At 31.8% G+C, this 26,320-nt stretch overlaps 1 protein-coding gene across 3 annotated transcripts in view; it reads left to right on the forward strand.

The window, feature by feature from the left end:
• LOC126778596 (sperm surface protein Sp17) overlaps positions 1-17,558 on the forward strand; it is a 179,317-nt gene extending 161,759 nt beyond the window's left edge. Inside the window, exons 4-6 of one of the 3 annotated variants that reach the window (XR_007670159.1) lie at positions 9,764-9,879; positions 16,427-16,938; positions 17,523-17,558. Coding sequence is in view for 2 of the 3 variants with exons in the window: in XM_050502280.1 (XP_050358237.1) it covers positions 9,764-9,879; positions 16,427-16,534 (224 nt within the window). In the remaining variant the exon portion in view is untranslated. Of the gene's footprint in view, positions 1-9,763; positions 9,880-16,426; positions 17,282-17,522 lie in introns of those variants that run through there. The other 2 variants (XM_050502280.1, XM_050502281.1) reach the window with 2 other exon arrangements.
• Positions 17,559-26,320: the final 8,762 nt, after the last annotated feature.

The raw sequence follows: 26,320 nt of genomic DNA on the forward strand, positions 1-26,320 counted from the left end.
TTTCACGGTAACTAAGAACAATGTATACACACTAAAATACATAAGAGTTTTTGAAATAAGTCTGTAAGCCGAGATGGCTCAGTGGATAAAACTTAACTGCATATCTCGAAGTCAAATTAGCTTAAAAATAAGTGACCTTTCATGTGAGTCTATAATAAATTTCTTATTTGGTGGCAGTGGGTAATATAGTGAAGAATTGCGCATATGTTGGATAACATTTTTTAACGTATATCCACCAACACGCTGTTAATTAGCGTGGCGAAATGTGCTCCAATCCTGCTAAATTCAGCTTTTTTCAGTACCGAGAATAACTTTAATCCTTGTACATAGTTATAAAGTAAAATAGAGCTTGAAAGTAAATAATTCGTACATACGTTTCACTTATCAGAATACAAAACATTTTGTCTTTATATAGTGCCCTCCATGTAACGCTTTGGGTGTATTTTTTTCCCTCGCTATCAACAGCTGTCACTAAAATTGTCTCTGAAAGTCAAGTTGAGATTTTTCCCAACATTTTTCATTTTAGGCATTCAGTCTGGATTTATAGGATTCCAACTGTTTTAAAAGGAAATATTACTAGCAGTATATAACAGCTTAGAGAATATGATTAAAGCATTTCTTTTTACAATAATCTTAAACAAAAAGAAATTTTTAACATTATAAGAATGAATTTGAATAAATACAATATTTTACATTTTATTTCTTTATCTATCTATGTAATATATATCTCTCGTTTTATTTTTATTGGTTTAAAAATATCTAGAAGCCTTTAGTTTTGAATTATTTTAAAATTTATGCTTTATATAATTATCTGATCTAATATTATAAAGTTAAGAGACACAGTCTGCTAAGTTATCATCGAGCTGCGCATTCACTAAGTAAGCACATATGAACTTATTATTTAACTTAGTAAGATATTGTTGCTAGCAACTTTTTGGTATATGCGCAGTTGGTTAACATTACTTGAGAAAAGTCGTCATAACCAAAATAGAATATCATAATTTTATTTATTACTCCAATTTTATTTTCTTTTTAATAAAAAAATACTTTAAAATTAAAACAATGCTAGAATTATTTTTTACAATTATTCACTAAGGAAATGTAAGTCTTGTATTTTAGTCGTTGGTCGTAATTTCTTATCTTTTGAATTGAATAATTGAATCTTCAATGCACTGACTTTTCCACGAGCTTAAATCCAAAGATGAATAATAAAAGTGGATATAGCAAGAAAACTTTTCCGTTAAAGCTCTCTTAAAATACACAGCATACTTTAATACGAATTTTCTCATGAACTGAATTTGACTCAGTTGATTGAAAGTTGGTCTGACTGTATTTATAAACTTAAAATATAATTAAACTAGTAAAAAATCGTATACATTTTAATTAATTGAACTGTCATTAGCGGGAATGACACGGTGATTAGAGCACGCCAATCTTAACATAGGATAGCGTGTTAAGCCCTAAAGGTTTGCAATACTGAGTTTTCATTTTCATATTAACTTTAAATGCCAATGCACCACCAGCCTTGGGAACTAAGATTTTATGTCTCTTGTGCCTGACACACAAAAACACTAGCTCACTCACCCTTCAAACCGGAACATACCAAATAGTGCTGTTTTGTGTCAGAATATATGATGAGCTGATGGTACCTACCCAGACGGGTGTGCACAAAACACAAATAATTCAAATCTGTTATAAATAAATAAAAAGACATAACGGTGTTAATGGCGGTCCTGTATACTGTATAAACCGATTTCATCCGGTTTTATTCGGTGTTCAAGCAAATTAGTTTAAACCAACCAACCGTAAATTGAGTGTAGCAACACACTGTTGACTTAACTTTTCCTTAATTCAGTTTCATTTCTATATTGCTTGCTTGAATTGTTGTTGTTAGTGGAAATATATATTTATTCTTCATTTAAACTTATATTTCCTGAGATTTTATCGTGTCGTTATTATTTATACAAATGTTTATCGAGTTATTTATTTTGCTTCAATTAATGCGTTCATAAGTAATTCACATACATTGAGTTATTTGCTTGCACAAACAAAATTAGACACATGCAGGTTTCCTCACGAAATCCAACCTCTAATTTCACATGACGTGAAAATTCTGCCACATGTGTATTCCACCAAACCGCATTGGAGTAGCGTGGTGGAATAAGCTTCTTATATAGCCTTCTTTTCAAAAAGGGAGAGGAGGCTTTAGCCCAGATGTGGGACACACACAGGTTGTTACTATTACTGTACATACAAAATGCTGTTATTACTGGAAATTACTGGATATAATTTACTGGATTTTCCCCGTGGTATTACCCGCTTTATTAACATTTGTATTTTTTTATATCTAAGCACAATACAAACGCAAGACAAAAAATACTGGTTGCTTTAGTTTTAAGGCAGTTATTTTGAAACACAAATATATACTTTAATTTTATTTATCAAGTTTTACGACTAATTTTTTCAAGTCTTATTTCGAGATACTTTACGATAGGGCTTTTCGAAAAACAGAAATTTTTAGTATAGTTGTGTACCGGTTTAAAGAGTGAGTGAGCCCGTGTAAGTACAGGCACTTATTGCCTACGTCTATGGGTGGTGACCACTTACGAGCAGGTGACCCATTTGCAAGATTGCGTACCAATAGGTAGCATGGAAAATCACAAAAAATTAAAATTGATTTGCTTTGATATTTATGTAATGTAAAAAAACCAAAATAGTCTTTGCCAATGAAGGTATTTTAACAGATCGAAAGCAGGTCACATAGACGGTAGACTTTAATTGACTTGGATGTAAGTTTGAGCGTTTTATAATTTATTTTTTGTCCTCAACAAAACATGGTACGAACTCGCTCTGAATTTTCAAGAATAAAGTTATATTTAGAAAAAAGATCTTTTTTTTCTTGGTTTACGTTATTTACTTAGGAAATTTAACGGTTGAATAAAAACGCTTGTACAAATATATTTTTAAATCTATATGTAATAGGTTTTATAGAAGAACATAACACGCTTATTAAAATAATTATCTCCTTAAAAAACAAAAACATCTTCAAACAAAAATCGAGCCCATAAAAAAATTCAAGCCTTATTTTTCAACCTTCTAACTATACTAAACGGGAAGCATACCCTCCGAAAGGAAAAAAGGATTTTCCAAATATGAACCGATTAATGAAGTTCTAAGGTAACAAATAGAACCTCCTTTTTTATCGTCGATTAAAAAACAAGAAATAATAGTATCATAATCGCACCTTAACTATACTGCTAACGAAAACTAACTTGTTAAAAAAATACCATAAGGCACAATAACAAATGAAAACAGTTATTATAAAAAAACTGTAATGATAATAATTCACACAAATGCGCACACTTACATAAAACACAACAATTTAAGCACTCTCACACATAGACAAACATTACATTTACTTAATTATTATGTAATTCAAGATCATCCTAGAGTTTATTTAAAGAACTATTTTTAGTAGCTTTTGTCGTCGTCTTGGTGGAAGGGATATTATATTAAACATTTTTATATAATATATATTATTGTATAGAGCAATACAGTATACCTTTATTTTTAACGAAGAGGAAATATTTAGGTACTAGTAAACAAAAACATCCCACCCCCTGAAGGGGAACCGGGTCATGTGGGATTTTTACCCTCTGAGACCCCTACAGTAGCCGTTCTCGACACAAATTCGAAGGGGTGGTCTGCGTCCACTGCCCCGCTGGGCCCCTCCCATGCCATGCTACGCTTTTGATCGGTTTAATTTCATTTCACAGCAATGAGAGAGAACGACTTAACGCAATTGTCATTTCTGTCAAAGGAAACACGAAACAAACCAAAAATTATTAATTGAACATAAAAATGATAATAATAGAACATACAATAAAATATTTAATACAATAATTACAAGTAAAATCTTAATACAGGATATCACCGCAAATTCAGGGATTTGGTATATTTGATAAATAGTTGAGAAAATTATAAAATATAAAAAACATTACTAGGAATAATAATTTATAGTTCCTATTTTTTTTATTGAGTAACACTATGTAACATTTATTTTATTTTATTTCTGTTTCGTCGTTATTTTTATGCTCGCTGTGGTCTCCTCTAATTGAAGGAGCACACATATTTTAACATTAATATTTTCCACGATATAATGTACTCGTAAGTGTATATCCTTTGTTGGAGATCAATAATAAATAAATAAATAACGAAACAATGCTAAATTTAATAAATTATACAATATCGAAATTTGGGAAAGCGTTCATGAAGTTCATTTAATTCAATATAACATTTTTTTTTAAATTTCATTCAGGTCAATTGGTGTATTATTCACGTTGTATCCGCCATATTGGATTTTATGTCATTACATGACACACTGCACTCTGAAAGAAGTTATGGTTAACCAGCTTAGGCCCGCGGCTTCGCCCACGTGACAGGGTGTAATGATTAGATATAAAAATGTCTTTTCTTGGGGTTCAAACTAGTTTTGGCTTAGCCGTGAAAACGCAACAGGCAGACAGAGGTTTTTTTTTTGCGTTTATAATATTAAGAAGGAGCTTAGGAACTACATTGGAACTGATGAACATTCATACAGAGCTAAAATCATAACCCTCCTTGTGATATGATACGCCTCAGTTAAGGCTTAAAACGAACAATGCTTTTTCGTAATTAATTTTCATATTTACTTATAAAATGCAATAATATAAACTTCTGCTTGAAATAACGTTAATAAAAGAAAGTTTTTTAATATCAAAGCCTCAAAGCACTCAGCGCCCCCCTCTTATTCCTACGCAAAAGTTATAAGGAGTGAAATGTATACGGAAATAACATATTTTGACGTAAAAAAATATTTTTCCATTCTAAGCAATGGAAAATAAGCTTTATGTTGTAATACCTTATGACCAAATTGCCTGAGTAAGTGAAAGTCGTTGTTTTTTTACCCAATCACGGGTTTTCTCTCTGATAAGTAATACTCAATTACTAATTATTTATTAACTATGAGGAAATAATAATAACATTTCAAGTATACACGCATAAAAATAGTATATCACCAACGGCTGTCAACGTTTCACGGGTGAGTAATGAAGTGAATTCTTACAGAATCGCACTAAAGGTGTTCTGTTACAAACAAAATTAACATTATGACGTCACATCGTTTGAGAATCATTGTAGCGTCTTCATTTTAATTATTTCATAAAAAGGTTTTAATAATTATGACAAAAAGAAATTTTTTAAAATTGGAATTTAAAAAAAAATATATATCTGATAGTTTATTCTGAAAATACACATTTTATAATGTATGCACTGATGAATTTAATAAAGGCAGCCTGTAAGATGCATAGCTATATAATGGTGACCCTTCATATGCTCTCAGTAGCTTACAGATGAGAGCGATCGACCTACTTTTTAGATGAACTTAGAATTTTCACGGACGTTGTAAAATATTTTTTTTAATTCATCAAGCATGTAAACTGATAAATCTCTGCTTGAAATCGACAGATATTCATATACATAAAGTCACTTGAGTTTCAAGTTTTAAATTGTGGCTATAGAACGAAAATTTACATATTTCTTATATAAATATATAAATTAATTATTAATTTTATTTTATTGGTTTTGAACTAAATAAACGAATCGAAAAGATGCCTTAAAAGTTGTTTAAGCAGTTATATATAGTTAAGTGAAAACAATAGTATCTTGAAATGCAAAATCGTTGTGTAATTAGTTTTAAGTGAAGCTTCTCTTTAAAAGTAGTACCTTTAGAACCGCCCATAGACATTGGCATTGTAAGAAATATTAACTATCCCTTACATCTTCAATGCGCCACCAATCTTGGGAACTAAGATGTTATGTCTATTATGCCTGGTATACTGGCTCACTTACCTTTCAAACCGGGCAATACTAAGTATTTCTGGTTAGCGGTAGAATATATAATGTGTGGGTGATACCCACCTAGACGTGCTTGCAAAAAGCCCTTCCACCATGCAAGATTAATTAATTTTTACAACTGTTTTTTTTTTAGTTTATTATTAATACGCACATTACTTTTATCATACAAAAGAAAAAATAATTTATTAACATAATAATCACAAAAGCAAAGTCTTCTATAAAAAATCGTCTATGTTATTCACAAGTTATTCATAAACTCGACTTCTATTAAAACGACGTAAATCCTTATTTTAACCACAAAATATATTACGTCATATTACAAAAGACGACAAGAGAAGTCCCAACCAAATATCTGAATATTTTACGACACCGCACTTCCTCATATACTGCTTTTATATGGCAACAATTTTACCGCAAAATAGTGGGCTTGGTATGCTTTGTTATACTTATACTTTTATTGTAATATATCTGTAGTCAGCTGTTTTAACTCGTGGTAGGGCTTTATTCAAGCTCGTCTGGGTAGGTACCAGCCACTCATCAGATATTCTACCGCAAAAGCAGCAATACTTGGTATAGTTGTGTTCCGATTTGAAGGGTGAGTGAGTTAGTGTAATTACAGGCACAAGATACATAACATCTTAATTCCCAAGCATCGTATAGGCGATGTAAGCGATGGCTAATGTTTCTTACAATGCCAATGTCTGTAGGCATTGGTGACCACTTACCATCTATCCAGGTGGCTTATATGCCACCCACTCTATATATAAAATAAACTGTGACTTTAAAAAAAAGAATATCAGCAATTTTCATCGGGTCAGCGCGATGAAATGGAGATCTGTGTTTGCTCTTGGCCTTAACTGAAATATATATATATATATATATATATATATATATATATATATATATATATATATATCTATATATATATATATATCTGTGTGTATTTATATTTATATATATTCGGGTATAACTTTTACATTAATAAACCGATTCTGATGTTTTATTGTGTTTGGCTCTGTATAGCTCTAACGCGGTCTCAAATCAATTTTACTAATATTCGATTTTGTAGTCTTTGTTTGAAGCGTTATAATATTAATATGTTATTATAATATTTGGTTATCATTTTTTATTTAATTACCAATTATTATAAAAAACAATTAAAAGTTTTTCTTAAGCTTAAAAAAATACGAAATAAACTCAATTCATACTAAAAAAATACTATAGATATGCTCTTTAAATAAAAGCATGTTCATTATTTTCATTGTATCTTTTTCATCAATTTGCCGCACCTATTATGTTACCTGCAAACTATTCATCAGCCTTATCGCAACTCGTCGTCTTTTCAGTAAATCCGAAAAAAGTTCAATTCATCTAAAAAGGCAAAAAGCGAAAGAACTACCTTTTCATTCTACGACATACATTACAATGATAAATGGTGCCTTCCGTGCCAGATGGCTGAACACAAAGAATATTCAACCATATTCAATCGTTAATAAGATTCATTTAACAATAGCTCGCAATTTATTCAGTAAGTAAAAGTTTGTGGTGATCTATGGTCAAGATTTTTATTGTCTAGTCACTTTATAACAGGGTTTATTGTATTTTATCAGTGATATAAACACGAATGCCATTTTTGTTTGCTATGGTAAGTCCAAATGAACTGACTAACGCCATACACTTACTCAAGACCTAGAAAAAGTCTTCTATCGATCAACAACAAGCTGTCACCATACTTTGATTAAATCCCTCCAATGTTTCATAAGATATCTATTGACAAAACAAAGACGATATTCCTAAGATTAAAAGTAAATATTTCTGCTGGACAAAGGCCTTCTCTCCCCTTTTCGCATCCTTTTTTGAAGGTTCTTAGTTTAATCCACTATGCTCCAATGCAGGTTTGTGGATACACATGTCGTAGAATTTTATTCAATACATATCTTCTTTACCACCACGTATTAAACTAATTATAAGCACAAATTAGGAACATGAAAACTTAGTGACTTAGCTTCTTAATTTTCGATTCACGAGTTCCATCTACAGAGCTCTGACTAATAAATTTCAAAATATTTAATACATGTTTTATTATACGTACTTATTTCACGAAAATATATTTGTAGAAGAAATTGCTTGACAAATCACACCCAACTTCACTCACGGCAAATAAGATAGTGAAAGGGGTTTGGAATTCGAAGTAATCAGTCCCACGTCAGATCGGATTACGTCATGTCGCAGACTCCACCTGGAACTGATGAATTAAACCAGCGCAGGACGTTTTTGTGTGCGATATCTACACAATTGTATAGATGTTTGATTGTAATCTCAGAAGGCTTGTGACGTAGATGGATTATAGGACATTCGTATTTCTTGAATACCGTATGACGATAATAGATGAAAGAGAACTGACATATTTGGTACCGGAAACGAGCATTTGCCTAAGAGAATTACAAATAAATAACGGTCTTCTAGTCTTCGAAAATTTAAAGTAACTTTACACTTTATGGACAGAAAATATAATTTACTAAATGTTTTAATGATAAAAGCAGATGTAGAAAACACGTTTAATGCAGAAGAGAAGAATCATAGAGATAAAGTCTGCAATAAAACACGGTCTTTAAATTCATTTTTTACTTTATCGAAAAAACAAATCGCCTAAATGAATATACGCTGCAAGCCTCCTACCTAATATTATAAATGTGAAATTGAATTCGTTTATTTTTTTGTCTGTTACGCTTTCTCATCTTAACTACTTAACCGATCATTATGAAATTTTGCACATATGTTTTCAAGGGTACAAAAAGACCCCCTCTAACTCACTATAATTGCCTATGTGGATGCAGCTGTTACCCTAGCAGATCAAGTAAGTGCTTTTATCAGGGTCTATTCTTCATGTATTGTCATTCTATGGTGTATTTTCTTATAACAATTATTTTCCCTTCAATAATTAATTAGTTTTTTGTTTCGGTTTAAAAGGTAAGGGTCCAGTGTAACTTCAGTTACAAGGGACGTAACATCTTAGTTCGCAAGAGTGGTGCTTTGACGATTTAATATTTCTTATGGTTAATATTTCTTACTTAATATTAATATTTCTTACGGTGCCAATGTCTGAAGCGGTGGTGATCATTTACCCTAGGTAACCCCTTTGCCAGTTACCTACTTTAAATAAATATGAAAAAATAAATAACAAGGATGAAATCTAAAATATAACCTTTGTGAGAAATATAAATACGCCCGTAATATTTATCACTCTAGATCAATGCATATATACTATATTTACCACTCTACCAAGCCGTCTGACCTCTGCATCTAATTAAGCTTTAACGATAGACATAAACCAGCCGCCCCGTAAAAATCGCCCGGCCTTTGAATTTACATATCAACGCATTATACTTTTCTTAAAAACCTTTAACTTATAGCTTAGTGAATATTTGTAGCTCACCTCAAAAAATGGTAAATCTGTCTGGAATTTCGTTGACCAATTGCATATGTTACGGGTTTTCGGTCAATAATTTTTTTGAAGATATTTATTTCGAATGTGTGCGTGTCTCATTAACAAGCGTACACATGTTCGCGTGATCATAAGCCGAAACATTAATATTGTTTTAATTAATTACTTCTAATAATGTGTAAGTAATAAAATAATTTATTGCTATTGTATTTTTATTACCTTATAAATTTTGATCACTGCTCATCCCTAAGGTAATTAAATTTATATACTACCTGCCAAAAGAATTGAATTAATTATCAAGTCCTATTATATATTGATAAAAAATGTTAATAAAATTATTATGTGTTAGTTATAAGAACATATATAAAATAAATGAATTTATCCATAACAAAAACCTAACTTCTGTTTTTTTTTTTGTTACAGAATTATGCAATGCGGCAACCAAGATTCAGGCCTCATTCCGTGGCCATCAGGCCCGTAAGCAGACTCAGGTAGAGACCAAGACCAAGGAGCAACAGGATAAGGAGCAACAGGATAAGGTAATATTTATTTAAAATTTTACTAAAATATTTAAATATTTTTAAGATTAAAAGATCTTTTACTAGGAACACCAACTCATTCGACATTGTACTCTTTATCAACTTAATCATGTTTAAGTAATAAATAAGGTATTTATTTATATAATGCTTCATAATTTACTTCTCCATACTATTATATGTCTATTTATATTTGACTGTTTCGTTAGAATCTAGAATTCAGATGTAAACGTTACCAGTTGTCGAATTTACGGTCAGGATTTTATGAAGTGGGCTTACACACTACTCTGCTTAGAGAAGTAAGTGAAACCAATAACCCTTCGCTTAAGATTTTTCTGACCGTACTGGATAACTATATTATCGTTTTATCAGAGGAAATAGAGAATGAACTTGTTTGAGTACATTTCTGCACAATAATGTCTCACGCAATTAGATATTTTTTGCGAAAGGTTTACTAATGTACATGTTTCTAGTATTGTTTTTTGTATTAATAAATGGTTTGATTAATTAATACGGTTGTGTATAGTTTTGAAGATAAGTGATTTCTTATGTTGGCTTCTTGAAACTATTCCCATCAATTTTCTTCTACTTCAAACCCGTTCAGAAATCCGTATTATGATATCAGATCACCGTCTATTTCTTTTACTCATTTATATTTAGTTCACTATCTCACGGCTACGTTGAATAGTGAGGATTAGTACGATAAAATCTTAAATCTAGCTTTGCTTCCAATGTATGTTGGAATGTTCACGTGATATTCACGTCACTTCTACTTCAATCTAGAATTCAGATGTAAACGTTACCAGTTGTCGAATTTACGGTCAGGATTTTATGAAGTGGGCTTACACACTACTCTGCTTAGAGAAGTAAGTGAAACCAATAACCCTTCGCTTAAGATTTTTCTGACCGTACTGGATAACTATATTATCGTTTTATCAGAGGAAATAGAGAATGAACTTGTTTGAGTACATTTCTGCACAATAATGTCTCACGCAATTAGATATTTTTTGCGAAAGGTTTACTAATGTACATGTTTCTAGTATTGTTTGTTGTATTAATAAATGGTTTGATTAATTAATACGGTTGTGTATAGTTTTGAAGATAAGTGATTTCTTATGTTGGCTTCTTGAAACTATTCCCATCAATTTTCTTCTACTTCAAACCCGTTCAGAAATCCGTATTATGATATCAGGTCACCGTCTATTTCTTTTACTCATTTATATTTAGTTCACTATCTCACGGCTATGTTGAAGATTAGTACGATAAAATCTTAAATCTAGCTTTGCTTCCAATGTATGTTGGAATGTTCACGTGATATTCACGTCACTTCTACTTCAGAATAAATACTCTTTACTATTTATAGAGGAAACAAGTCTTTAATCTTGAAGAAAGCCGCCGTTTTAAAAACTTAAACATCTCGCGTCTAAGCTTAATTGCACTTTAATACTACGCATTAGAAACCGGAGTATGTTATTTGTCAACCGTGAGTGCGAAAGAGCCATAGGGCTGTCGCTTATATAAAAATATAATACTAATATTTCTTGTTTACATCAAAATCATACATTGTTTCGCTTTATGTATCTAACGTCGGAGATATTTTTTCGGCAATATATTAGTTTTTTTTAATGTATTGTGTAGATATGAAAGGATATAGATAACATATGGAAAAAATAAATATTTTTTGCCAAAATAACGAGACAGAGCAGTTTCTTCACAATACCTATTTCGAATGTGCCAACCCTGATGATTTTGCTCTGTCGCCGCCTCGAGCTGTAGATTACAAAACCTATGAAATGACAGGAACCTGTCTCTACTCAAAAACGTGGTGCTATAAAAATATTAAACATTCTATACCCAATCAAGGCTGCCAACTATAGGAACTACGAAGGGACGTATGTAATCGCTTCCGTCTTGTATACTTATTGCTGAGCTAGTCTATGAATCATTGAGTAGTCAAATAGCTTTGTATTCCTTCCTAAGCTAAAGACATAAAAATAAGAAAAAGTGAACTAAAAAATCCTGTGTTACTATTATTTATAGCTTATAAACTCTTACAAATAAGATCAATACAATAACATATCATAAAATTAAACATCGATCTTATTTTCGATAAAGAATCCTGGTTTATATTTCACAGAGGATTGAAATTGTGGTTTACCGTGGAAACTTCGATTATTTTGATCACTATTACAAATGTTCGTAATTTATCCAGATATTTTTGTAATTTTGACCTCTATGTATACTGTATTAAGGCTCAAATTCTAAGTTGATATTAATGACAAGATAATTAATCGGATTTATTTGCAATACGTCGGATAAAGTAAATTTTATAGATTATGATAAATTATATTTTTTACCAGATTTTTGTAATTGTTACTAAAAAAAAAAACTGTATTTTATTTTTATTCGTAATAATAAGCGTCCCAGTTGCTTCAACTTTCCATTGTCGCTCACCGACCTTTATTTATTTTCCAATAACCTGGAACATTTAAATATAAAATATAAATAAAACTGAAATTTACAAATATAAATTGTCAGAAAAGGTTTGTTCTAATGTAATATTTAGTATCTCCTCTTTCATATTTAAATACCTGTTCTGCGATAAGTCCGCCTTTGCGCAGCATTTGTTGTTTGATTTATTGTTTTTTGTTACTGTTATATCATCTGTTATTTATACGTTATGCAATGAAGTATTAGATAAATTAAAAAAAAATGATACACCAGGGTGAAGCTGTTACAAGCGGGTGTATCCCCACGGAACAGCTAGTCTCACATTATAAAGCTGATAAGTCTGTGTAGTTAAAGACGCTAATCTCAGGAAATACTAGGAAGATTTAAAGATTATATTTATTATAATTTATAATAATAAATATTTTTGCCATAGATAGCCTTATTTGGGAGAATTATAAGCTATATGACTTCTCGCTACGACACCTAGGTGTTGAACAGTATCCAAAAAATCCACCAATCCAGCTGCACAGCTTAGTTATATAGCACAGCTATGAATAATCTACATGGGGAAAACCACAGAAAACAGCTAGCTTGCACGTTAACTCGAATTATACCAACTTTTATGTAACTGTACGTCTGTTTTATTTTCTTTAGAATACGACGTAATTTAAAATTCTTGTTTCCTGAAAACAGTGATTGCAATTCCACTTACATGAAACAAGATGACGGTCACAGAAGATGAAATTATAATAAACTTCCTAAAAATTTTAAATAAAAGTTTAACTTCTCTCATTTAGGAATAAAAAGCTTTTTATAGCGACCGACTTTTTATTAAGTTAACATAATGTTATCAACTTACGGTCTTACTATTAAAATTTATGTAATGAGTGATTAGTTAAACAATGCTGTGTCCTCTTCTTTCGAACGTCGAATCAATAATGATAGAAAGAGATAAATCACTGTTTAACTAAACAGCCACTTAACAACGTTTATTATAAGTAAATCCGTAAAGCCTAAATACCTATTTTGTCCTGAATAAAAAAAGAATATCTTATATTTTCTTTACTTTATGTCTTTTTGCAAGCCGAGATGGCCCTGTGGTAAGAACGCGTGAATCTTAACCGATGATCGTGGGTTCAAACCCGGGCAAGCACCACTGAATTTTCATGTGCTTAATTTGTGATTATAATTCATCTCGTGCTTTACGGTGAAGGAAAACATCGTGAGGAAACCTGCATGTGTCTAATTTCACTGAAGTTCTGCCACATGTGAATTCTACTAACCCGCATTGGAGCAGCGTGGTGGAATAAGCTCCAAACCTTCTCCTCAAAAAGAGGAGAGGAGGCCTTTAGCCCAGCAGTGGGACATTCACAGGCTGTTACGGTTACGGATGTCTTTTTAGGTCTAGACTGTATGTATTGTATAAATAATGTATTATAAAAATGACAGCCTTGTTGGTCTAGTGGCTAGATGTAAGGCCGCAGACCCGGAGGTGCTGGGTTCAAATCCAAGGTCAAGCGAGTTTGAAAGTTGGAAGTGTGTACAATCCCGTGCCTTGAAAAGCATGTAAATCCGTTGGTCCTGCAAATTCTTTCCGGTCGTGTCGGATTGCCGTCCCATTGGATTATGAGAATTAGGGAATAGAGAGTGCACCTGTGTTTGCACACACACTTGTGCACTATAATATATCCTGTGCAGTTGGCTAATCTCTCTTGAGATTGGCCGCCGTGGCTGAAATCGGTCTGGAGAACTTTATATAAAAAATACAAAAACCACTCAGTTATACGAGAATATAAACTTATTTTATATAATTGTCATAAAATCATATTTTTTTGTTCAACATTTGTTCAATTTTAAATCGATTACTTATACATAATGATTAATTATCAATTATTTATTTCATGTTGAGATTCAAACCGTAGAACGAGCTTACATTTTAATATCGGGTATATTGTAAAATATTTTTGCTCCTTCTTCCCAATGTATGTACTTTAAGTTGCTAAGTATCTAAAACTTCTAAAATCAAAATGATTTTATGAGTTCACGCATTTTAATCGTCATTTTACGATTTAAATTAAATATAAAAGTCCACTGTTTTATTAATCTTACGAAACAAATGTGGTACCAAAAAGAGTCATCCAATGTCAAAAATACTGAGTTTTAAAAAAAGATTATCGTGTTAAAATCAAATAAATAAAAAGTTATTAAAAATGCTTTCAGAAACTACTATAAAGGATTCGTTTGTGAAAAACTCGAGCTAATTTTAAATTCATTTTGAGCTCGTATTTTTAAAGCAACGCGACAACTGACAGCTCCGAGCTATAATAACTTGCAGATTATATGAGAATAGATTTATAATATTTTACTTTGAAGGAAAATTTAAAGATAATAAAAAAAAGTTTATTAAAATTTTACTCGCTTTTGTGCAAGCTTTTCTGATAACACTGCCACTTTAGTTAGAGTTTTTCTATCTTCAAACATAGAAAAAACATACAGCGAATAGTTCGTGTAATGATTGCGAACTCATTTAAATCATTCCATATTAGCCATGCCGTTGCGCTGCAACTCATTTTAGAAGCCATGGGAGACGCTTCGTGTCAATGGTGCCGAAACTAAGACAGTACCTGTTCGCAAATTTGACTTCTTTGATTATTTTACAACAGAAAACACCTCTATAGGTTTCATTAGAGTGTTATTTCCATAGTTATAGATGCCTTGATGTATTTCTGATTAGCCCAAATGTTTGGCCAATCTTTTGTACCAATACACTATTTAATCAATAAATAAATTGGTTACTTCAAGTTTCATATACCCATCGTGTTTTACGTTCGCTACCTTGATCGCACCATTGTTTGATGAAAAAAGTAACGACAGTTTTTTTGTTCTGCTTATTTTTGGTAATTATTCTTTTAAGCTGATGTCATCAGTTAATGCCGAGATGGCCTAGTGGTAAGAACGCGTGAATCTTAACCGATGATCGTGGGTTCAAACCCGGGCAAGCACCACTGAATTTTCATGTGCTTAATTTGTGTTTATAATTCATCTCGTGCTTAACGGTGAAGGAAAACATCGTGAGGAAACCTGCATGTGTCTAATTTCATTGAAATTCTGCCACATGTGTATTCTACCAACCCGCATTGGAGCAGCGTGGTGGAATAAGCTCCAAACCTTCTCCTCAAAAGGGAGACGAGGCCTTAGCCCAGCAGTGGGACATTAACAGGCTGTTACTGTTACTGTACATCAGTTAATAATACTGCCCTATTTAACTGTTACGATTCATTAAAATTGCGGTTTACACGCGTCGATGACGGTTTTTACGTACACGGCATACGGGTATAGATAATTCTAACGCCGATGTAACAGTAAACTGTGTTGCCTGTAAAAAATACTTTCGACAGAAAAAACATTCTGTACCTTTCTTTCTTTCTTCTATGCCTAGTGAGTTTTTTAGACGGCGTTGTTTTCATCTCATATAAATCGCCGTTAACATCAACGCTATCGAATAAATAAAATTACTCACACTAAACAAACAAACCATTCACATTTTGCCATCCAAGAAATACATATGTATATAACAGTAACAGCCTGTAAATGTCCCACTGCTGGGCTAAAGCCTCCTCTCCCTTTTTTTTTTTTTTTTTGAGGAGAAAGTTTGGAGCTTATTCCACCACGCTGCTCCAGTGCGGGTTGGTTGAATATATATGTATATAACGTAATATTTATTTTGTATCCCTTTAAGCTTAATTCAAGTGACAAATATCTTACTTGCAAAAATTTCGTTTTATAAAAGATAATAATGATAAAAATACAATTCAAAAACGTTCCATCCTGTAATTTCAATGTATATGTTTTGATGTATTCATAACTAAACTAATAACTAAATAATAATTTAACTGGTTTATATTTCCATCGGAGACAAAAGTATTTGTGCCATGTGTTGGTTTACCAATCATTGGTCAAATTAACTATTTATAGAACCATTTGTTTGTAAAAATATAACAATGTGATTCATAATTTTGACAAATTATGTTTTCATATTGTCAACTGGCAGGGCTCTATAAGCAGCTATTTTATTAAATTATCTTTTTTTCTTTCGCAGGAAGACATAGAGAAGATCGATCTGGCAGATCCTGATCTCAACAAAGCTGCTACCAAGATCCAAGCTTCGTTCCGAGGTCACAAAGTGCGCAAAGACACCACCAATTAGGGTGACAATGCATTCTTCTCATTACAGGATAATCCTTTGTATGTATGCACTTGAAAATGGACCGATTAGATGCATTCCATTTATAAATAATTTCTTAAAACATATTGCACTTTAAGATTTTAACACGTATTATGTTTACATTTAAAATATTCTTTGAATCCACTGCCAATTATTTCTCGACATACATACAATGGATGATAAATATATCGTTCATTAGTAATGATAAATAAGTACTCATAAATGATATGTCAATTGTCTACGAAATACATAACAAAATAATGATACTTTTTTTCTGATGATTATCAAAAGTAGTCAATTGACGTGTAAAATGATTACAGAAACGTAGAGAAGATGAGAATTGAATTAATAATAATTATATTAAAATTGTAATAATTATTACGTAGGTAACTATCCCATTTTTTCTATATCGATTAGTGGTCAACTTACTTCATGCAAAAATATAATTTTGTTCGTATATTTGACAGCTTAATATAATCTCATTTACCAAAGATATTTATTTAAGTTTATAATATAATAATTTATTTTAATGTAGTTCTAAGATTATTCGTAGTTTAGAAGTTATCGCTGATGCTTACTGTTTATTGATATTTATTAACGAAATTATTTAATTACATTCCATGTTATTTATTAAACTTTTCGATGCAACAAAAAATATGTGAAAATTCGCCATTTTTTCGTGTAAATTGCCGTTACTTAAGAATTATATTGAATCAAATATATTATTCGCCTACATTAAAATGTGTTTCATTTTACATTTAATCTTCAAACCTCGATATTAATAAACATTTATAGAACTTTAGAATTGAAATACTTAATAGAAATAACTATCATGCACCTATATGATATAAATATAATACAAGGGTTATCAAAAGTAGTCAATTAACGTGTAAAATGATTACAGAAACGTGGACAAAATGAGAATTTAAAGTATATTAATTATATTAAAATTTTAATAATTATTATATAGGTAACTGTCCCATTTTTTCTATTTCGATTAGTGATCATACTTACTTCATAGCAAAAGGAAACGCTTATAACCTGTTAATCCCAGTCATCTGGTAGTTTTCCTGGAAAGTTTTCAGGTAGTTTGGATAACGCATGACGCCGACGCATTTTACAACATCTATAATTATATATGTAATTAATGAAACTATAGAAACATATAAGAACTCATTTTTAATTAATTAAATTTTGGGCGCCATTTTTCCAATATGGCGACGATAGAAAACAAACGAGGTGTCATAGTGATTCAAATTTAATGAAATTCCAAATTACGAAAGTCTCGGAAAACTTACCAACTCTCGTTTTAACGACAATAATAATTATTCTTTCTGATATCCTAAATAATTTACTTTATTTATTTACTAATCCTTTATTTTTATTGCACACACTTTACAAACATTTAGTAAAAGTAATAGCCAATAGAACATATAGATTGCAAAGGCGCCCTTATCACTTATGGTGATCTCTTCCAGGCAACCTCTGTAAAGAGAAATGTTTATGTGTTTTTTAACCAGGATTACTAATCGGGCATAGCTTGCGAACAACTTATACTTAAAATTTATTAAGCTTAATACAAATATGTAATATACCAACCCACATACATATATGTGTATATATACATATACTTATACATACATACATATAAACTTATATAAGAAATAAATAACTATATACATACAATAATACAAAATGCTATAGTTATATTGATAAATAATAATTATCCAAACGACTCTTAAAGATATGTACGGATTCAGCTTGACGAATTTCTCGAAGCAGGGAACTCCATAGTTGTTTGTTTGTTACGTTTTTACGTCTTAACTACCAAAAAGATTACGATGACATTTTGCAAACACGTTGTCAGCACAAGGGTTATAGGAACCTTACTAGTGCCCGAGAAGGGAAAAGGCTTAGATGTCGGCAAAGCCGCGAGCTCACACTTGTATTAGTGAAAAGAAAAACAAACCAACTTTGAATATGAAAACTGATTCTGATAATAATAATAATCGTAACGAGAAATCGAGTTTCCCAGTTGACAACAACAATGACGACGACCAAAGTTGGACTTTGTTTTTGTTGACGAATATTATAGCAGGCCTTTGATGTGCCTTTGTGAAGGTTTGACGTACATGGTTATATATAATAGATATTTATTTTGAATTCATGATGTGATGGAAAATATGTTTTTTTTTTATTATTATAGATTTTAATAAATGATTTCGCGTTAATCACCTCCTCCAAAATAAGAATTCTCATCCAAGTCTATTTAAATAGTATTCTTATTTTGAATATATTTTTTTCTTTTTTAAAACTCAATAGGAATGAGTTTGATTTTTATTTTAATTCTGCTTATTATTCATTTCAGACAATACAGGTAACTTTGCAATATATACCTTGCTATAAATAGACCAACAAGAATAATATTGGAAAAACACATTTAAAGAGTACATGTTTACATTGAAATGTTTTACGTTTGTAAAATAAAATTTATACATTTCTAAGAGAATCACATTACAATTACTTCAACTGTCAATTTTACAAAAATATAGCACTAGGTTAATAAAAATTGTCATATTACACCGAGAGACATAGATATATAAATGTTGTTTTTTACTATTAAACACAAAACTATGTAACTAATGTATATGAAACTATGTATTTATGTATTTTTTAAGAAAAATTTTTAACAAATTATCATATGTCCTATTCTTTTTTTTATTTAAGGATGCAATCGACTTATATAACATCTCGAATTTAATTAGAATATTTGTCTGAATAAAACATTTTTATAAAGTAACAGCCTGATAATGTCCTAATGCAGGGCTTCGCTATTTTGAGAAGATTCGCTGCTCTAATTTATAATGCTTGGATACACATGTGGCAAATTTTCATTCGACTGATGCAGATTTAATCGTGTGTTCCTCCACGCACGAGATAAATGATAAATTCAAATGAAGAACATGAAAATTCAGTGGTACGTGACTGTGTTTGAACTCACAATCTTCGATTAAGATTCACGGTTCATTGGCATTTATAGTAATAGTAATATTTTACAATTATAATAGCGGACTTAGATTTATGTGATGAGCCGGTTGGCGTGGTTGGTAGATACTTGCCTTTCACGCCGAAGGTTGTGGGTTCGATTCCCACCCAGGACAGACATTTGTGTGGATGAATAAGTATGTATTTACAAAAGAAAAGTAGTATATGTAGTATATCAGTTGTTTGTTTCCATAGTACAAGCTCTGCTTAATTTGGGATCAGATGGCCGTGTGTGAATGATGCCCCAAGATATTATTTTTTATTTATTTGATGAACATTTATTACAACAATGAAAAAAATATATTTATTTAACTATAGATGTAAGATGATAGCTTAAATATTAAAATACAGACGATTCAATCGTTTTTGATGTAGCAGCCGTTCAAATCGACTCACGTGAAATAATTTTTAAGAACGTTTAGTTATTCGCAAAATATTAAAAGATTAACATAAATACATAATGAAGTAATTCAAATTCTAAAGATACTTCGAGCCTCTGTTTTGCGAGTTATTGTATCAACCCTTATCAACGTCAGGAATCAACTCGCTCATCCTTTAGATATATACCCAAATCTCATCCATCGAGATGAATTTATAAGCAAAATGGACTACATTAATTTGTAAAATATTGATATTTATTATGAAATAATTTACAGTCACACGTTGCAAATATTCGTCTCTTATAACCAATTATGTACTTGATCCGTATATAAATACATAAATAATATTATATAAATGGATATATATAAAGATTTATGTAAAATTCTAATATAAAATAAAATATAAAAGTGAATAGTTTATCGGTTTAAACTTCAAGTGCGATCGATATGTGATAGTTTATAGCTAATAGTGGCTCTTCCCTCTCGGACCGAGACTACTTACTTACTGAGTGCGTGTGTTTATTTATTATGGCTTGTTTGTGATTTGTTTGTTAAAGTTACAATTAAAAACAATAAATCCGTGCTATAAAATAGGAGTGCATAACCAATAAGAAGGAATACGTTCATTGCAGCGCCTGGTACTTTGCGCCTAGTACAATCCGCTTCGTGGCTACGATTTATAAGGCCCCGCCTACCTCTAGCGAAATCCTGCTGCCCTGGTACTTTAAATACGATCACTTTTAATTATGTATTAAAAATAAAGTTTGGGTTGACACTTTGTCAAAGGCATATATAGAAAAATGCCAATTGAACACTCCCCTCCGAAAACACCTACTCCTATATTACAGCATTCTCAATCATCTCCGGATATAACCGGAGATTTCAATGTAACCATGAGGTCACAGAGACTAAAGCGTAAACAGGGAGATGACTTGGAATATTTTCTGAGCAAATTTGAAAATATGTTCACTACATGGACAGCCGCACAGGACACGAAGTATGAATCACTACTAAGTACCTTCAACACAATCAGAGATCAGAACTCACAAATTTCATCGTCAATTGAGTTCATGAGTAACAAATACGAAGAGCTGAAAATTAAATACGACACACTTACAAGAGAATCTAGAAGACAAAGCACAAATTAGAAATTTGGAGGAAAAAATAGAAATACTAGAAAGAAGAAGTCGTGCTACTTGTATAGAAATTAGAAATATTCCGAGTGCGAAAACCGAAAAAACGCAGGAATTACAAGATATTGTTAAATCACTTGGTGATGTGCTCAAAGTCGAGATTGACCCTTATGAAATACGAAACATCCACAGGGGATTTTCAAAAAATGAGAAATCTAAACCATTAATTGTGGAATTTTCGTCGGTATTCATTAAGGACAAAAATATTGAGCTCGGCAAAACGTTTCACTAAGGACAATAATGGTGACAGACTGAACACCAAGCACCTGAGCCTCGATGGACCTCAAAAACAGTTTATGTGTTGGACTTCCTTACACCAAGCATGAAAAGACTCTATTTCCTTGCAAGAGATTTAGTAGAGTAAGAAAGAAAATGAGCCCTCAATTCGGTTAAAAAACGAACAAGACCTCAAGCGCTTGGAAACTACATAAGCGACTCGGGCTTATTATTACTGTATTCTTTTCTCTTAGTTCTTAATCTATTGTTTGTATACACATTGCACACTCACACATATACATCACAAACTCAGTACTCATTTTTCTTTTTTAACTCAATTATAAGAAGCACTCAATCAATTATAAAACTTCATAGTATAATAAATGTTTATATAGCGAATTTACTAATGCTCATACCTACCTCACTTAATCTTATGCAACGAAAGCAAGAAAAGTATGAGACTAATTTAACATTTTTTATAAGTCCTCCATACTGCATTTCTAAGATTCGATTTTAATATAATGGCAGAATTAAATAATATAAATAACATTGATAACTTTGAATTAACAGACTTAAAATGTTGTGATCCGGAATATTGTAATACCATAATTTTGAACCCTAATGCTTATCTTAAAATATTGCAACAGAACATCAGAAGCGTAAATAAAAACTTTGACAGCTTAAATGTCCTACTATCGAGATTCAATTTCAACATTGACATAATTATTTTATCTGAATGCTGGCTTTCTAACGTCATTAATCTCCCCAACGTTCCGGGATACACATGTTTTAGCACTTCAGTAAACTACAATCAAAACGGTGGGGTCATTGTTATTTTGAATAATAATATAGATTTTAAAGTAGAAGAACCTAACATGCAGGAGGCTAATTGCCTCACAATAAAAATAAATAAAGACACGGTGATAATTGCCATATACAGACCTCATAGTTTCCGCGTCTTAAATAATTTCATTGAATCTCTCCACAACTTGCTCGTGCAGCTCTCATCATACAAAAACATAATATTAATGGGAGACATCAACATTAATATTGCTGACTTAAATCAGGATACTTCGAATTATCTTGAAGTCCTGTCATTTTTTGGTTTAATCCCGGCATATTACACACCTACTAGAGCCAATAGTTGATTAGACCATATAATCTTTAAAACAAAACTATCATCTTTTACCTTCATCTTAAAAACAGCAATAACAGATCACGAACCAATTCTTTTATGTATGAATAAAAATACCAATAGTATGTATAAAAAATTAAAATACTCATATAAATTAAATTTTGACAAATTAAAAGATTATTGTAAAAATTTAGATTTTAGTGAGATATATAATATAAATAACAATCCAGATCAGTGCATGAACATATTTATTAACCATATACAAAACATTATTTTGAAAAACACAATTACCAATAGACTTCCTCGAAGTAAAATAATTAAAAAACCCTGGATCACCATAGGTTTGCTGAAATGCATAAGAACTAGGGATAGAATGCACTACAAATTAAAGAAAGAGGTAAATAATGAGACTCTAAGAATTACATACAAACGTTACAGGAATTTTTGTAATCAAATTTTAAAAAACTGTAAGAGGGACTACGAAAGAAATGAAATTAAAGCCGCTGGAAATAATAACAAAAAAATATGGAACGTAATAAAAAATATTAATAACTTAAAACTACAAACCAACCTTTTGAACTACTTAATATAAATAAAACGCCCCTGGAATCAGTAAACTCAGTAAACAAATACTTTGCAAGCATAGGTGCTGATCTGGCCTCAAAAATAACCTCAAACCTACCAACCACCTCCACTAATACCTTTAGAATATCATCTATACAAAACTCATTCGTTCTCTTAAGCACTACAAAAGATGAAATATGTAGACTTATAATCGACCTAAAATCAAACTGTAGTCCTGGCTGGGATGGCATAACGTCCAAGGTACTCAAGTGTCTAATTGAATTTATTGTGACTCCGCTCACCTACATTTTTAATAGATGTTTATCCGAAGGTATATTTCCTGTTTCTCTCAAGAAATCCATAGTTATACCCATCTTTAAAGCCGGTGACAGAAACCTTGTATCAAATTACCGTCCAATCTCGATATTATCATCCCTCTCGAAAACACTTGAAAAAATTATGAATAATAGTATAGTAATAGACGTTAAATATTTGGAAGATAAAAATTTAATCGCAGATACACAATATGGCTTTAGGAAAGGAAAATTAACCTCGGATGCAGTTCATTCTCTTGCGGATTTCATAGTAGGCAAATTAGACAATAAAGAAAAATGCCCAACTATTTTTATTGATCTTCAAAAGGCATTCGATACAGTCTCTTTGAATAAAATGATCGAGAAGCTAGACAGTTTAAGCATTAGAGATAGACAACTACAACTTTTACAAAATTATCTGCTAGGTCACTCCCAGCAGGTTAAAATAGGTGACGTTATCAGCAATGAGAGATTTGTCACTTATGGAATTCCGCAGGGTAGCATTTTAGGCCCAACTCTATTTCTTTGCTATATAAATGAACTTTGTAACCTAAAGCTAAGAAAGTGTAAAATAATATCATATGCAGATGATACCACACTTACATTTCACGGTAAAACATGGAATGAAGTATTTGAATTTGCACAAGAAGGTTTTAATACGGTTAATCACTGGATGGCTTATAATACCCTCACTCTGAATCCAAGTAAAACTCAATACATAGTTTTTTCAATACGCAACACACCTAATAATACAACATCACATCAATTAGTAGCTCATTCGTGTAATCTAGCAGATCATACCAAATGTACCTGTCCCGTTATTAATAAAATAGATCAAACTAAATACTTAGGTATAACAATTGATAAAAATCTTAATTTTAAAGGACATCTAAAACAACTAAGTCAAAAACTCACATATTTTTTTAAAAATATGAGGCATATCGCTGACTGGACCCTCATCAGTAACAGCCTGTAAATGTCCCACTGCTGGGCTAAGGCCTCCTCTCCCTTTTTTTTTTTTTTTTTGAGGAGAAGGTTTGGAGCTTATTCCACCACGCTGCTCCAGTGCGGGTTGGAATTTCAATGAAATTAGGCACATGCAGGTTTTCTCACGATGTTTTCCTTCACCGTAAAGCACGAGATGAATTATAATTACAAATTAAGCACATGAAAAGTCAGTGGTGCTTGCCCGGGCTTGAACCCACGATCATCGGTTAAGATTCACGCGTTCTTACCACTGGGCCATCTCGGCTATGGACCCTCATCAGGACTGTTTATATATCATTATGTCAATCTTTAATAGCATACTGTATAACTGTATGGGGTGGTTCTAACAAAACGCACATAATTGAAGTTGAAAGAGCTCAAAGAATGACACGTAAAGTAGCTCTCTCTAAGCCACGCATATTTCCTACTGTAGACCTATATAGGGAAGCAAATGTTCTAGCAGTCAGAAAACTTTACATTTTGAACATCATTTTAAAAAAACACTCCAGGATTAAGGCCTCACTGATTGATATAGCTGACTCTAGAAGATCTTATGAAGTATGTAAATCTGTAATGGTCAAAACATTTTTTGCCCAAAAATTCTTTGATTTTAAAGCAGCCAGGCTTTACAATAAATTAAATAAACTCTCTATTTCAAATTTACTAAAATTCGCATGTAAGAGGAAATTAACTGACTGGCTTTTATAACTGGACTATGAAGAAAAAGAAAAATTATTAATTTAATACATTAATAATAAACAAGCAATTGTAGCAAAAAAAATAATCTACACACCATATATACACACACATACAAGACACACAGGCACAAACACACACACACACACACACACACACACACACACCCATACACATGCGCTCACACGCACATATTCACAAGTATACATTATCTTTTTATTTCTATTAGCATAAGTATAACTTATTACTAGATAATATATTGTAAAAGCTTTAGTGTTTCTCCTGTTTTCTATAAAATTAAACAAATAAATAGTTCCTTACTCAAGAGGGGGAGCCAGGAGACCCTTAGCACAGGGCAACCTAGTTTGGGCTCCTGTATCCCACATATAACTGTATTTATATATATTATAAAAAAAGAAAATGTAAACATTATTGTCTGTGGGAGAGAATAAAAAATAAATTTATTTATTTATTTAATAGTTTAATTGACACAAAAAATTAATCCTTATCAAAATAGGTAAAATATTAATTTTAAATGTTTACATTTAAGCATGATGTTTCTCCTGTTGACAAAAATTGGGAGAAACTCGATTGTTGTTTCCAATCTTGGTATTAAAAGTTAATGACATATTGCAAAAATCAATCTAAGCCTGTAAAGTATCATGTCCTATAAAATAGTGATTTAAATACTTACGACTGTTTACAAGATAAATTAAAATCTACCGCATGTCGAATGTACGCCTTTCTGCGGAAACCGCAGTGTCATAGTGATAAAAGCGACACGCGGTTACTGTACGGTGTCGTGGAAAGCGGTGATACTTCTCACGGGCGATCCGCCCTGGGAACTCCAAGCGGAGGTGCTTGCCGAAGTGTATGGAACACATCCGGGAGGAAACCAGAGCGAGCGATTATCCAGAGCACACGTTGGACCTGGAGTTCCCATCAGCAGATCTGGTGCCAATGGAGGGATTTCGCCCCCACTTGATTCGTTGGGTAGCGAGAATAGGTGGCATAATTAAGTACAGGCTGACGTAAGTGCTTACCAGACATGGCTGTTTTGGTAAGTACCTGCACGGGATATCAAGGCAGGATATATCACCCTCCTGCTACGAGTGTGGTGAGTAACTACCGAAATTCCCTAGCGGTAATAGTCCGCGGAGATCTCATGCTCTCCAAGCTTGGCGTTAATTACGCTCGACAGAAAGAGGCGTCGGAGGTAGATGGCCTCTTTCTTTTTT

Source organism: Nymphalis io, chromosome 26 (assembly GCF_905147045.1).
Source record: "Nymphalis io chromosome 26, ilAglIoxx1.1, whole genome shotgun sequence".
NCBI lineage: Eukaryota > Metazoa > Arthropoda > Insecta > Lepidoptera > Nymphalidae > Nymphalis > Nymphalis io.